Consider the following 15338-nt stretch of genomic DNA (forward strand, 5'->3'; position numbering starts at 1 on the left):
TAGCCAGGATGGTCTCGATCTCCTGACCTCGTGATCCGCCCGTCTCGGCCTCCCAAAGTGCTGGGATTACAGGCTTGAGCCACCGTGCCCGGCCAATTCTTCTCTTTTTATACCCAGCAGGGCACCCCCCATGCCCTGTTCCTGCCCATCCTCATCTGTTGGCCTGAGGCCCCGGCCCTCCCACAGTGGGCGGGGAAAGGGTTGAGGCAGGACAGGTGGCAGAATGAAGATTACTTGTGAGCAGTAGCAGTAACACTCTTTGCAAGACAATTATTTGTTATTTCAATGTTTCTGTAAAACTGAGAGCCCATTTATCACCCTTCTCCTTAGGCAAAATGTTTAGAAAGTGAGAAGGATGGAGTGCTCAACAAAGTCATCAAAAGCCACATTCGCCTGGGAAAGCTGGAGGAAAAAGTCAAGGTAAGTGGTTATTTGGCCTCGGAGATTTCATTTTCAGATGGGAATGCAGGTTCACTGCTGTGGATTTTTGTGTTTAAGAAAATGACACCTTTTGCACGTGCGTCAGTAACAGTCCACAGAGTAAAAGTATTGCAAAGTTTTGCTGACAGAATGGCACCTCTCACCTCATTCAATAAACTTTGGTTCATTCACACAATAAAATACTGCACAGCTGTTTAAGAATAAAGGATATGAAACAAAGCCCAGTGGCTAATGCTGTAATCTCAGTGACTCAGGAGGCCTAGCCAGGAGGATCACTTGAGGTCAGGAGTTTGAGACTAGTCTGGGTAACATAGCAAGACCCCAATCTCTATAAAAAATTTAAAAAGTTAGCCAGACATGGTGGTGCTTGCCTGTAGTCTCAGCTTAATTGAGCCCAGGAGTTCAAGGCTGCAGTGAGCCGAGGTCACACCACTATACTCCAGCCTGGCTGACAGAGTGAGACCCTGTCTCAAAAACAAACAAACAAAAACACCGAATAAAAGGAGAGACAGGATCTCACTCTGTCATCCAGACTGGAGTGCAGTGAGCGACATGACGATGGCTCACTGCAGCCTTGAACTCCTGGGCTCAATGGATTCTCCTGCCTCAGCCTCTCAAGTTGCTGGGGCTACAGGCAAGCACCATGGTGTCTGGCTATTCTTTTTTTTTTTTTTTTTTTTTTTTTTTATTTTTGTTTGTTTGTTTGTTTAGAGATGAGGTCTTGCTATGTTGCCCAGGGTGGTCTTGAACTTCTGAGCTCAAGTGATCTGCCTGACTCCGCCTCCCAAAGTGCTGGGATTACAGACATGAGCCACCTCACCTAGCAGGGACCCTGTCTCTTTAAGGGGAAAAAATAAAGGCTGAAAGGGAAGGGGATATGCCATGCTGTTGATGAAGGGACTCAGCATAGAAGTATTGAGTACTTTAAAATCCCCGTCGTGGGGTTTTTTCTTTTTCTTTCTTTTTTTCTAATTTTCCTGCTTTTTACTTGCAAAAGAGAAGGAGTGATCCTCGGAGTAGTTGGCCTTGCTTGGGGAATCCGTAGCGTTACCATTTATCTGAACAGGAATAGTAAAACCGGCTCACCCAGAGGAGACACCTGTGAGCAGGCCCCAAGGTAGACAGGCCAGGAACTCGGCGGGAGTGAAGAGAAAACGCTTGAGAAATCCAGAGGTGACATCTCAGGAAATCCCTGCAAAATATCACTCTTCAAAGGGCAGACATCACCTTGGAAGTCCGGGGCTGTGACGAGATCTGGGAACGGAGGGATGCAGGCAGAAGCCCCTCCGAACCAGGCTGAATTCAGTGAGTGGGAGATAGGGCTGCAAGGTGGAGGGTGGGGGGAACATGGGAAGCCTGGAAGGACACCCTGGCCCAACTGTCGCTCCCACCCTCCCAGGAACCTCCTCTCATCCCAGAGGAATTCAGAGTCCTCCGTATAAAAACAGTTTAAGGAAAAGGAAGAAAAATAGAGGCATAACTTCCCATTGACAAAAACTGCCGAAAACTTATCAGGAAAAGTGTTGCCGCAAAGATCAAAATGATACTCCAAAGTGAACTGCTAGGTAGCTGGCTAGAGAGCTGGGCACAGCTGGAGAGACAGGACTTCAGGAGGCAGTCAGAGCCAGGAAGAAATGTCACAGAGCAGAGACACAGGAGCTCAGGAAGAGGCAGCCAGGCCCAGGAGGGCGTGGGATGGAACTGACATGACCCAGGGAAGAAATAGAAGGGAAAGAGAAGCCGTTTAAGAAATGCAGACTGAATTCTGTGGAGACAGATGCCGTAACAGAGCAATAAGGGATATGCAGCTAGAAACGAGACAGACAGGAAAGCGGGAATGGAGATGTGCAAAGGATTCGGTGGAAAGTGATGGAGATCTAAGAGATCTACTTGTAGAGCCTCCAAAGAAGAAACCAAAACAGTGGCTTATTCTGCTCTAAACTGTAACTCATAAAAACCTTTCTGAAATAAAAGAAGACTTGAATCTATGTCCTGAAAGGGCACATTATGTACCTAGGGAAAACTGACACAGAATGGACCCAGAAAATTGACACCAAGACATACGACTTTAAGATGAAACGGCCAGGCGCAGTGGCTCATGCCTGTAATCCAAGCCCTTTGGGAGGCCAAGGCAGGCAGATCCCTTGAGTCCAGAGTTTGAGACCAGCCTGGGCAACATAGGGAGACCCCAGTCTCTACAAAAAATACGGCAATTAGCCAGGCTTGGTGGTACATGCCTGTAGTCCCAGCTACTCGGGAGGCTGAGGTGGAAGGATTGATTGAGCCCAGGAGTTTGAGGCTGCAGTGAGCTATGTTCGTGCCTCTGCACTCTAGCCTGGGCAACAGAGCAAGACCGTGTCTCAACAATGAGTCCTGCCAACCAAGAAGTAATTGGGGAAACTTCAGCAAAATTAACTTGTAGTGAGCAAAGAATCCATTTTTACAGCAGGGATAAGGATTGATGCTGATAGAATTGTATGTAAATGTTTTCTGACAATGTAGTAATAATACAACCAAGGAAACAATGATGGGCTAAGGGCGAAGGAAGGTAGAAAGTAGATTACACTTGCTGATTTCTTCATAGGTAATAAGAGTCAAGGGATATCATTAAAGCTGAAAAACCAAGTGGTACGAGCTAGCAGGTGAACAGGAGGGGAAAAGTGAAGAAAATGTTGTTATGAGCTAATGTATTGTTACTTTTGTTAGGGAACCAATGGATACAATCTAAAAAGAGGGGACTAAGAACATATCATATAAAGGTGTAAGAATAAAACCAACCCACTTTGGGAGGTCGAGGTGGGCGGATCACGAGATCAGGAGATCAAGACCATCCTGGCCAACATGGTGAAACCCCGTCTCTACTAAAAGTACAAAAAATTAGCCGGGAGTGATGGCAAGCGCCTGTAGTCCCAGCTACTCGGGAGGCTGAGGCAGGAGAATGGCAGAGGCGGAGCTTGCAGTGAGCTGAGACTGGGGCCACTGTACTTCAGCCTGGGGGACAGAGCGAGACTCTGTCTCAAAAAAAAAAAAAAAAAAAAAAAAAGAATAAAGCCAACTACAAGAATCGAGCTTTATTCCTAAATAGTGGAATCAGAGTTGGGCAGAGTGGCACATGCCTGTAATCCCAGCTCCTCAGGAGGCTGAAGTAGGAAGATCACTTGAGACCAGGAGTTCAAGATCAGCCTGGGCAACATAGAGACCCCATCTCTAAAAAAATGTTTAAAATTAGCTGGGCTGATGGCCAGCGCCTGTAGCCCCAACTCTGCGGGAGGATCTTGAGCTCAGGAGTTTAAGGCTGTAGTGAGCTATGATCGCACCAATGCACTCCAGCCTGAGGGGCAGAGCATGGAGCAGGACCCTGTTTCTAAAAAAATTTGTTTTAATGGTAGAATTATAACAGCAAAAAAGCAAAGAAAAAGACTACATTAGTTTAAAATCTTTAAAAAATATGTAGATAAAACAGCCAAACATAAAATAACAAAATTGAGACCAAACAAATCTGTCCTATAGGTAAATGTAAATTAGCTTAATTCACCCATTAGGGAAAACAACATTTTTTTGGATTGACTCATAAAGCAAAATGCTATTCCACACTAGACCCAAGAGACAGCCTAAAACAAAGTGTTCGTGAAGGATTTAAATTGAAAGGATGGGTAGAGATAACCCAGATTTCTGCAAACACAAAGAAAGCAAAGGTTGAAATCTTGACATATGCCAAGATAGAATTCAGACCAAAAGCACTAAATGACACCAAAAAAAAAAAAACGGAGATTTTTATAATACTAAAAGACTATAGTTAATAATATATAGTATGAGCTGGGTGTGTGGGTCCCTGCAGAGGAGGCTGAGCAGGAGGATCATTTGAATTGAGTCTAGGACTTCGAGGCTGTAGTGCACCATGATCAGGTCTGTTAATAGCCACAGGACTCCAGCCTGGGCAACATAGTGAGACCCTGTCTACATCATCATCATCTATAGTAATTGTGAATATCTATGCACTAAATAACATAGCAGCAAATTTATGAGTGTAGACTACAGGAAATACAAAGAAAAATGGAAACTTGGTAATAGGAGCTATAATCCACCTCTCTTAATCCAAGACCGATCAAGATGTTAAACAAAATGAGAAAATAGAAGATTTAACAACATAATCAACAGGGTATATTTACATATATATAAAAGACACAAAAATTGACCATTGCTTGACCAGAAAGAAAGCCTCAGTAAATCCCTAAAGTAGAAATAATGTAGGCACTTGTTTTTTGTTTGTTTGTTTTGAGACGGAGTCTCACTTTGTCGCCCAGGCTGGAGTGCAGTGGTGCGATCTTGGCTCACCGCAACCTCTGCCTCCCAGGTTCAAGCAATTCTCCTGCCTCAGCCTCCTGAGTGGCTAGAATTACAGATGCGCCACCACGCCCAGCTAATTTTTGTATTTTTAGTAGAGACGGGGTTTCACCATGTTGGCCAGGCTGGTCTCAAACTCCTGACCTCAGGTGATCCACCCGCCTCAACTTCCCAAAGTGCTGGGATTACAGGCGTGAACCATCCCACCTAGCCAGCATTTGTTAATCACAAATATGAAAACCAGAAATTAATAAGTAAAAGCAGAAAACAAAGAAAGTTATTTCACTTGGAAGTGTAAAAACAGCACTAATTCTTGGGTCAGAGAGGATGTATAAACTGAGTGTCAGAGTTTCTTATAAAAAACGAGTCTATGGAACTACCTGTCAGACTCTCTGTGACAAGATTTTAGAAATGCTCACAGGACAATTGAGAACCTTCAGTACTATACAGTAAAGGTGAAAGAAGGAAAGTAAATGACGGGCTTTCATCTCAGCTGTCTGTCTGGCAACAGAGACTGACAGCCCTTGTTGGATTCTTCAATGAGGCTTTCTTGTCAAGGTGAAAGGGTGCTGAGCAGTGGCAGCATTAGTTCTTAGGCTACCAGTTGATGCAGGGATAAAAGTTGTCCTGGAAAAAATACAGTTGTAGATTAATTTGCAAGAACATCCAGTTTGTTCTGTGATGGTGATTTTTTTTTTTTTTTTTTTTTTTTTTGAGACAGGGTCTCCCTGTGTGGCCCAGGCTAGACAGTGCAGTGGCTCCATCACACTCACTGCAGCCTCCGCCTCCTGGGTTCAGGTTATCCTCCCACCTCTGCCTCACAAGTAACTGGGACTACAGGCATGTGCCACCACTCCTGGCTAATTTTTGTATTTTTAATAAAGACAGGGTTTCACCATGTTGGCCAGGCTGGTCTCGAACTCCTGACCTCAAGTGATCTGCCTGCCTCAGCCTCTAATAGTGCTGAGATTACAAGCATGAACCACTGTGTCCAAAGGTGATATTTTATGTTTTCATTATTTATAGCATATAAAGAAACAGGATTTATATACATTAAAATTTGGTTTTATTGTACCTGAAATTCTTTTATCACTTTTTATGACTTTTATCATCCAGACTTGCCCTCCCAGATCAAACTTATCTGGGATACCAGATTTAAAAGGCCCTGACATACAAGGAGTGGGTAGGGAGCGCAGCCAGGAGGCACCGTCCACCCTGGCCTGGCAGCGGCCCCTCACTCACAGAGTCCTTCTGCCGCCAGGGCTACAAGAAGCAGGCAGCACTGAAGCTGGGGGACATCAGTCACCGTCTGCTGGAGCAGCAGGAGGACTTCGCTGGCAAGACAGCCCAGTACCGGCAGGAGATGCGGCACCTGCACCAGGTGCTGAAGGACAAGCAGGAGGTGCTGGACCAGGCGCTGCAGCAGAACAGGTGGGTGTCCGCCCTGCGCCATGGCCCGCGGGGATGTCTGAATGTTTGATTGAGGATTCTGCTAAAACCCTCTGGGCCTGTTTCATTTGTTCCGTTGTTTAATTTTGTTTCTACATTTTACTCTTATCTGAATGTCATATTGGTCTTGAGTTTTATTTGCTCTTCGTTTTCTTTATTCTTTTAAAAATTCCTCTTGTTTGAATTGGACTTCCGGAATCAATGCACACCTCTAATTGCCTTTCTCTTTTTTTTCTGCTGCCTTCCATCTCGCTGATATTTTTATTTTGTCTCATTTTCTTTTTATTTTATTTTTTTGAGACAGCATTTTCCTGTCGCCCAGGCTGGAGTGCAGTGGCACGATCTCGGCTCACTGCAACCTCTACCTCCCGGATACAAGCGGTTCTCCCACCTCAGCCTCCTAGTATAGCTGGGATTACAGGCATGAGCCAGTTTTGTTTCATTTTCTTGAGAGATTTTGTTAATTTTTGATTAGGTATTTTATTTCTGTTATTGCTATTATTATTATTACTACTACTACTACTTACAGACAGGGTCTGACCCTGTTGCCCAGACTGGAGTGCAGTGGTGTGATCATAGCTTACTGCAGCCTCAAACTCCTGGGCTCAAGCCATCCTTCTGCCTTAGTTTCCCAAGTAGCAGGGATTACAAGCATGAGCCACTGTGCCCAACTTTTTAAAACTCTTCATTCACTGCAGTCAGGGCCCGGGGATCCCCACTCATGGCGAACAGTGTAGACTCACACTCCAGACCCGTTTGAGAGCGGGCCGGTGGCTCTGGTCCCCAGGAGATGCCTGGCCTTTCAAAACAGGTTTCCTTTGAAGATCTGCAGGTCTCCCTCCCAGCCCTCCTTTCTTTGAGGGTCCTTTACATCCTCCACTTACCTACCTTCACAGCGCCTCTAGTAGGAAGAGAAACTTGGACAAGAGTAGGCCCTGAGATTTTCTGTCACTCTTGATCTGCATGATCTGTCAGTCTACAAACATCCAGGGTTTGGCATGGACTTTTGTCCTCAAAGCAACTGATACTTTTCTGCCTCTTTGGTTTCAGTTTAGGCTTCATTTTTTTCTGCCCTTAGAGACTGCCTATTCTTTCTTTCAAGTTCAACTATACATTTAAACATGATTGTTTTAATTTACCAAGTATCTTCAGAAAACCAGTCTGGGGATTTTTTTTTTTTTTTTTTTTTTATTAAAATACAAGGTCTTGCTCTGTTTCCCGGGCTAAAGTACTGTGGCACCATCTCAGCTCATTGCAGCCTCAAATTTCTGGGCTCAAGTGATCCTTCTGCCTCAGCCTCCCGAGTAGCTGGGAATACAGGTGTATGCCACCACGTGGGCCCAGCTAATTTTTAAGTTTTTTGTAGAGATGAGGCCTCACATGTTGCCCAGGCTGGGGCTTTTTTAGACATAGTTTAATTAAGTTGTTCTCACCACACAGTGGGCATCAGGGGCCTTGGAAGGAAGGAACGTTCACAAGAAAAGTGACTCTGGCCAAGTGGGCACATCACTGACCTCCCTGAACTTCACTGTCCTGCCCTTTAAACCGTGGTGCGAAGTCCACCTGCGAATCCAGTTTCCAACATTTTCCAGAACCATCTGGCAGTGTACAGGAAGCAGCTGGCCTCTCCAGCTTGGCCATGCTCCCCAGTGGGGCTCAGCACCTTGTGAGGTGTGGCTGGTATCCTGGTCTGTTCCCAGTGGACTGTGGCCCTGTGGGGACGTGGCCACCTTCATCTGTCCTGACTCCCCAGCACACCACAGGGCGCTGCATGCTGGTTCTGGAAACGCTGCCCTGTGGCTCTTTCCAGCCTCACAAGCCTGGGCCCCTCAGGGCCTCCCCATCCCGGCACATGCGCCAGGCCAGTCTTCTCCATCCTGGCAATGAGTCTATCTCCTCAGGTCCCCTCCTCACCCCCTGACTCGCTCTTAGCTCTGGGCTGTATGGAGCGCAAGACCTGTGGAAGGTCGCTGAGTGCTGGCCAGGTCACAGTGGACAAGCAGAGGGGACACGGGAGGGGCTGTGTGGGTGCCTGCGGCGAGGCCATCGTGCTAGAGCATCTGGCTGGCCACGGCCAGCCCTGCAGTTCCTACAGTTCCTTATTTGACATACCCAAGTTCATTATTGAGAGAAAACAGGGATTGCACTGATGCCAAAGTCAAGGGCAGAACGTAGAGGGAAGAGAAATGCCTGTGTAGCCTGAGCTGTCCTGCTGCTCCCTGTTCAGGGCACCGGCCGCTTCGTTCCACACTGAGCCCCAGCCTGTGCTGTCCTGCTGCTCCCCATTCCCAGGGCACCAGCCGCTTCATTCCACACTGAGCCCCAGCCTGTGCTGTCCTGCTGCTCCCCATTCCCAGGGTACCAGCCGCTTCATTCCACACTGAGCCCCAGCCTGTGCCGTCCTGCTGCTCCCCGTTCCCAGGGTACCGGCCGCTTCGTTCCACACTGAGCTCTTGCTTCAGAACCCAGGCACCCAGGGCTCTGTCCCCTGCCATTAGCGTTCTTCTGTTTTGAGTTCTTCCTACTTTGGGATTTATATGGGCTCTATACTGTTTTTAAAATTGTGCCATTTTAAATGTATTTCCTTCAGAGAAATGGAAGGTGAACTTGAAGTTATTTGGGAATCTACCTTCAGGGAAAACCGAAGAATCCGAGAACTTCTCCAGGACACACTCGCGAGGACAGGTGTGCGGGACACCCCTAGAGCTCTGGTGGCCCCCAACCTCAATGGCGTCTCTCAGGCAGACCTGCTGGATGGCTGTGATGTCCGCTCCTGTGACCTGAAGACTCCTGCCCCCACCCGCCAGAGTCTGCGGGAGCCCGTGGTGTAGGCTCCTCTGGCCTGAAGGTCTGCCTCACACAGGCCTTCCCTGGAGGGCAGCCCACGGTGGCAGCCAGAGGTGCGTAAGCCCACTGAGCGCTGCGGGGCAGGGAAGAAATAAATGGTCTCATAGTTTAATCCACTGATAACATTTTGCTTTATTTTTAAATTTTTATTTTTATTTTTATTTTTTTAGAGCTCGGGTCTCACGCTGTTGCCCAGGCTAGAGTACAGTGGTACAATCATAGCTCATGGCAGCCTCAGACACGTTTGAGATCCTTCTGCTTCAGCCTCCTGAGTAGCTGGGACTCAGGTGTGCACCGCCAGGCCCAGCTAATTTTCTTCTTTTTTGTTGAGATGAAGTCTTGCTATGTTGCTCAAGCTGGTCTTGAACTCCTGGCCTCAAGCTGTCCTCCTGCCTTGGCCTCCCAAAGTGCTGGAATGACATGTGTGAGCCACTGCACCTGGCCCATTGTGCTTTATTTTAATAATGTGCTGCTGAAGTATGGTTTAGCCAGGGCATGTTCTCTGGCCACATTGCCACTGAGACGAGCTCTGTGACAACCACTGCTCTGGTGAGTAGGCGGCCTGCTGAGCGGGCCTGCCTTCCAGCTCCGAGATCTGCAGCTGGGAAGCGCTGGAGGGATCGGGCGGGCAGCTGGTCCTCGGGCCATGTGTCAGATGGGGACGTGTCACCCAAGGAGCCAGGCCATGGTAGCGCCTGATGATAGCTGTGCATGAGCTCTGGTGGTCTTTGCTTGTTTGGTAAAAAAAAAAAAAAAAAACAAGGTGCTACTGTTCATGCCCTCTAAGTTGTACAAACCTTTTCTGCCTTCTCCCCTAGCCCTTCTCTATCCTCCTAGGCAGGTACTTTATTCTCTTTTGTTTAGTTGTTATTTTGTTTGTTTGTTTTGAGACAGGGTCTCACTCTGTTACCCAGGCTGGAATGCAGTGGTGCAATCACCAGAGCCTTGGCCTCCAGGCTCAAGCGATCCTCCCATCTCAGCCTCCTGATAGGTGAGATGACGGTCATACACTAACATGCCTGGCTAATTTTGTAAAAAAAATTTTTGTAGGACAGGCATGGTGGCCACTCCTGTAATCCCAGCACTTTGGGAGGTCGAGGCAGGCGGATCACCTGAGGCCGGAGTTGGAGACCAGCCTGGCCAACAGTGGTGAAACCCTGTCTCTACTAAAAATACAAAAATTAGCTGGGTGTGGTGGTGGGTGCCTGTAATCCCAGCTACTTGGGAGGCTGAGGCAGGAGAATTGCTTGAACCTGGAAGGCGGAGGATGCAGTAAAACAAGATCACACCATTGCACCCCAGCCTGGGCAACAAGAGTGAGACTTTGTCTCAAAAAAAATTTTTTTTTTTTTTTTTTTTTAGAGATGGGGTCTTGCTATGTTGCCCAAGCTGGTCTTAAACTTCTAGCTTCAAGCAATACTCCTGCTGGGCCTCCCAAAGTGTTGGGATTATAGGTATGAGCCACCGCACCTGGTCTGGGAAGGTAATTTATTCTGGAGCCACACAGCCTCCCACCCAGGTAATGAGAGCCCTGGCTTTGATTTAAGGTAGAGTCCCTGCCCCCTGCTGCCACCAAGAAACATACCAGGAGGCCATGGTTCTGTCCTGTGCGTGTGAGATGAGTGCCACCTCCTCAGGAAAATCACCCCAGCCGCTCAGGACCATTCAGTCCCAGGCATGCTGGAGGGACTTGGGGACATTGGGCTACAAAGAACCCTAACTGTGGGACTCAGGGGTGGCACCCTACAGCATCTCCTTTTCAGAGCCCCTCGCGGTGAAGTCCCGCCCTGTTTCAGGTGGGAAGGAGGCCCCAGTACTGGTCCTCAGTCGCGTGTAGAAGTTCTACATGGGATCTTTGATCGCCAGACGGAAGGGTGAGATAGAAAGTCATAGTCTTTTATGACTCTGTAAGCTTGTTCAACAGTTGAATCATTGTCATTTAATTTTATTTTACAAGCGGTAGAAAGACTCGCCGGGATTGAAAACTGTGTATCATCTCCCTAGGAGATGACCTAACCAATAACTGTGATGCTATCTCAAAGGCATTTACGGCCACTCTGCAGCCTCCTGTAGACAGGCTGACAGGCGGCGCAGCCCAGCGTGGCTGTGCGGGGGAAGGGGTGCTCGTCAGCAGGAACGCAGCTGCCGCCATCATGACCCAGAGAACCACTGTTGACATCCCTGTCTTTCTGCCTTTTATGCAAACGTTTTATTCTTTTGAGAAGTGTCCACTTTTGTTCTTACGTTTCTGCTTTAAGTTTTTCACACAGTGCAAACGTACTTTGCAAGTGTGGGGACTCCTGGATGGCATTGTGACCAGGACAAGGGCAGGCGTCCCACAGACCCTCTCTTCTGCCCAGCCTCCTGCTGGGTGCCATAGGAAATGGGCAAGGAAGCCACGAGTCCAGGATGCCAAGGAGGGAGGGGCAGGCAAGGCAGAGAGGCACCCAGGGTGCTTGTGAGGTTCCAGGAAAGGACAGAAACATTGGCGAGCTTCTGGGAGGAACTGGCACGCCCTGGCCCTTGCAGAGTGGACAGGGTTTCAGAAGCTACAGAAGGGCGGAGAGGGCCCTGGGGAGCACAGCAGGCACTCAGAGCAGCAGGAGGGGGTTTGGCCAGAGGTCGGGCAGGAAATGAGGCCGGACTGCACGGAGGAGAACTGGGTCTGCTGGGAGGGGCTCCTCCCTTCACCCTGCAAGTGTCTGGTCTGAGCAGGGAACCCTTCTCTTTCTTGGTCCTGTGAGGTTTCATACGGCACTGGAAGATTCCTGGTCAAGCAGCTGTAGAACATGACCCAGGCACTCGAGTTAGCCTTGCTGGCTTTGCCAGTTTTTAAAAGCAGCCCTGGGCATGATGATGGCGCCTATGGTTTCAGCTACTCAGAAGGCCGAGGTGGGAGGATCCCTTGAGCCCGGGAGGTTGAGGCTGCAGTGAGCCATGATCATGCCACTGCACTCCAGCCTGGGCAACCGGGTGAGACCCTGTCTCAAAAATAATAAAATGAAAAGTAAAAGCAGCCCTGGGGAAATGGAGACAGTGGACAGAGCAGGCTGGGGCACCAGGTGTGCATGTGGGTGTGAGTCTGTCACGAGAGCCGTCCTGAATGCCCTTAGTGCCCCTGAACTGTATGCTGGAAAACAGTGACAACAGTGAATTTTGTTATACAGACAATTAAAAAAGAAAGAACACCCAGGCCTGCTTCCTGAGAGTCTGTGTCATTTGACTTTCCCACCACCAAGCTCTGCGCGAGTTCCAGTTGCTCCGCACCCTCATCAGCGCTTGCTGGTGGTGTCAGTAACTGCGTTGGGAGGAAAGAGATTTAAGGCCAAGGGTGGCCTAGCGTTTGGCCTCTGGAGCGCAGCTGTCACTGGCTCCTCACCCCCTCCCCTACCTGTATCGTCGGCGAGAGTGAAAGGCACAGTCCCAGTGTGTGTGGCTCAGGAGAGCCCTCCCTGGGCCCAGGCAACTCTTCCAGCAGGGAGGGCCTGAGCCGGATACAGATCCCACAGCAGAAGCCTGAACCTCTTGGGATAGGGCTGGGCTGACATCTGAATTCTCGAGTAAGACTGGAAACATCATCCACTCACAACTTGGCTGGGCGGCATGGGGAGGGCTCCGTGTGCCCAGGTTTGTGGCACCTCACTGCTGGGTCACAGCTGAGCAGGGGGCCACAGCTAAGTAGTGGCTGCAGCCAGGAGTGGGAGAGGGGATGGGTGCAGCTCGCTGGGTCTCTCTCTCGGTTTTCTCAAGGTGTGAGTCCATGGCCCCAAAGCTGGGCAGGAAATCTGCTGCCCTCCCAGCCTCCCAGGCTCGGCATTTTTTTTTTTTTTTTTTTTTTTAATTGAGACAGAGTCTCACTCTGTCACCCAGGCTATAGTGCAGTGGAGAGATCTCGGCTCACTGCAACCTCCGCCTCCTAGGTTCAAACAATTCTTCCACCTCAGCCTCTGGAATAGCTGGGATTACAGGGTGTGTCTCACCGTGCTCATCTAATTTTTTTATTTTTACTACAGACAGGGTTTGCCACGTCGGCCAGGCTGGTCTCGAACTCCTGACCTCAAGTGATCCACCCACCTCGGCCTCCCAAAGTGCTAGGATTACAGGCATGAGCCACCGTGCCTGGCCTCAGGCTCGGCTCTTTTCCTCATTTTTAGCTAGGGGTGGGCTGGGTGGGAAGGTGTTGGGGGGAAAGGAGAAGGGTGGCTTTTGAAGTTGATATTCACCTGCAGGACCCTGCTTGGCTGCTTTGCAGACCCAATGTCTGCAAACAACAGGACAGAGGTAGTGAGGACCCAGGCTGGGCTACGGAGACTTCAAACCTACAGAGTGCATGAGGCTGCTTCCTGGAACTGGGCACGCCACCTGCTGCTGAGGACCCAGGCTGGCTCCCCGCGTCTGTGCTGGGTGCTCTGGGCCCCCATCCCCTTGTTTCCCAGTACACCTGTGTATCAGCACTCTACAGAGGGTATAGATGAGACAGGAAGAGTGCACTGAGGTGAGAGCATTGCCGCCTCGGGTCATCAGGAGCCTGAAGCATCTATTTCACCTGGTCAGGAGGGTCCTGGGTATTTCATTAAACAATAATTCTTTGAAAGTGAAGGGTCCGTGTGTAGTATATGTAGCATACCAGGGCTGGGTTGCAAGCAACAGAAACTATACTGCCCCATGTTAAGGGAAAGAGGGAAATATTTTGGAAATGTACACTCAGTGGCTTCCACCATGTTTTGAGAAGGACAGAAGCCAGAGTAGCCTTGGGGCGGGGGTCTCAGTAGTTGAACACCATCAGCCTACCCTGTGCTTCACTTAGGTAGCAAATCCTGAGACAGTGGCCTCTTGGCTGACCTGATGTCCTGAGCCCTCCTCCCGTGTGGCCAGAGAAGTGAGGTCCTTTGGTTGGTAGCCCACCAGTGTCCCACAGAAAGGGACAGTTACTCCAAGTTGTGGATGCTGGGCAGACAGAAACAAGATTACAAAAAATGGTAACTCCCTATGTTAGAGTCCATCTGTCACCCAGACTGGAATCCAGTGGCATGATCATAGCTCACTGCAGCCTTGAACTCCTGGACTCAAGCAGTCCTTCCACCCCAGCCTCCAAGAGTAGCTGGGACTATAGGTGCACACCATCATGCCTGGATAATATTTTTAAATTCTTTTTGTAAAGACAGGCTTGCTGTCTCAAACTCCTGGCCTGGGCTGGTCTCAAACTCCTGGCCTCAAGCAATCCCCCTGCCTCAGCCGCGCAAAGTGCTGTGATTACAGGTGCACAGCCACAGCACCCGGCCCAACAAAATAGTAACTCTTTTTTTTTTTTTTTTTTTTTTGAGACAAGAGTCTCGCTCTGTCGCCCAGGCCGGAGTGCAGTGGTGCGATCTTGGCTCACTGCAAGCTCCGCCTCCCGGGTTCATGCCATTCTCCTGCCTCAGCCTCCCGAGTAGCTGGGACTACAGGCACCCACCACCACGCCCTGCTAATTTTTGTATTTTTAGTAGAGATGGGGTTTCATCGTGTTAGCCAGGATGGTCTCGATCTCCTGACATTGTGATCCGCCTGCCTTGGCCTCCCAAAGTGTTGGGATTACAGGCGTGGGCCACCGTGCCCGGCCTAGTAAGTCTTTATTAACGATGTTTGATGACACAGAACCCTCTTTCCCCAACCTCAGCAGCGATCACAACTTTCATCATGCGTGGCCGCCGTAGTTGAGAAAAGGGGCAGCAACCATAAATAGTGACAAGGTCAGTGGGGAAGGGAGCAGGATGGGAAGTTGTGTATTGACGGCATGCTGCAACTGCACTGGCTTCCCCACGCAGGTTATTTCATGAAAAACCATATTACTTGGAACACACAAAAATGATGGACAAAGTTCAAAGGCAGAATTGTACTATTCCAGTAGTTGTTGGATATATATAGATTGTTCCTAGATAAGTGTTTTGAAATTATGTTTATGCTTTCCTTGCTAATTGTTTTATGGCTAGACAGCACGTCCCTGACATTGAAAGGCTTTGCACGTCGCTAGCTCATCCCAAGTTCTTCTGGTTGGAATTCAGGTAGTAAGGGAACAAACACCTCTTCTATCTGTGGTAGTATGCCAGTTATTTCTGTCTTTTGGGTCCCCCTCCAAATCCCCAAATGCTACTGTCAGCAGCCGTGGGAAGGAATATAAGACCGAATGAACTTCATGAATAGGAGAAAGTGAAAACTTGAAGGCAGGTCTGGAACAAGCTTTCAGTGGTAAAGGAAGATTCAGCCCCTGCCTGAAT

General features: G+C 49.0%; 1 protein-coding gene across 2 annotated transcripts in view; it reads left to right on the plus strand.

Moving 5' to 3' along the window:
* Nucleotides 1–12273, plus strand: part of CEP89 (centrosomal protein 89) — a 97729-nt gene extending 85456 nt beyond the window's left edge. For both annotated transcript variants that reach the window (XM_050771982.1, XM_050771984.1), the window contains 3 exons: nt 331–420; nt 6047–6216; nt 8825–12273. In XM_050771982.1, coding sequence (XP_050627939.1) covers nt 331–420; nt 6047–6216; nt 8825–9065 — 501 coding nt within the window. In that variant the 3' untranslated portion in view covers nt 9066–12273. The remainder of the gene's footprint in view (nt 1–330; nt 421–6046; nt 6217–8824) is intronic.
* The last annotated feature ends 3065 nt before the right edge of the window (nt 12274–15338 follow it).

The sequence above is a fragment of the Macaca thibetana genome, chromosome 19 (assembly GCF_024542745.1).
Source record: "Macaca thibetana thibetana isolate TM-01 chromosome 19, ASM2454274v1, whole genome shotgun sequence".
Taxonomy (NCBI): domain Eukaryota; kingdom Metazoa; phylum Chordata; class Mammalia; order Primates; family Cercopithecidae; genus Macaca; species Macaca thibetana.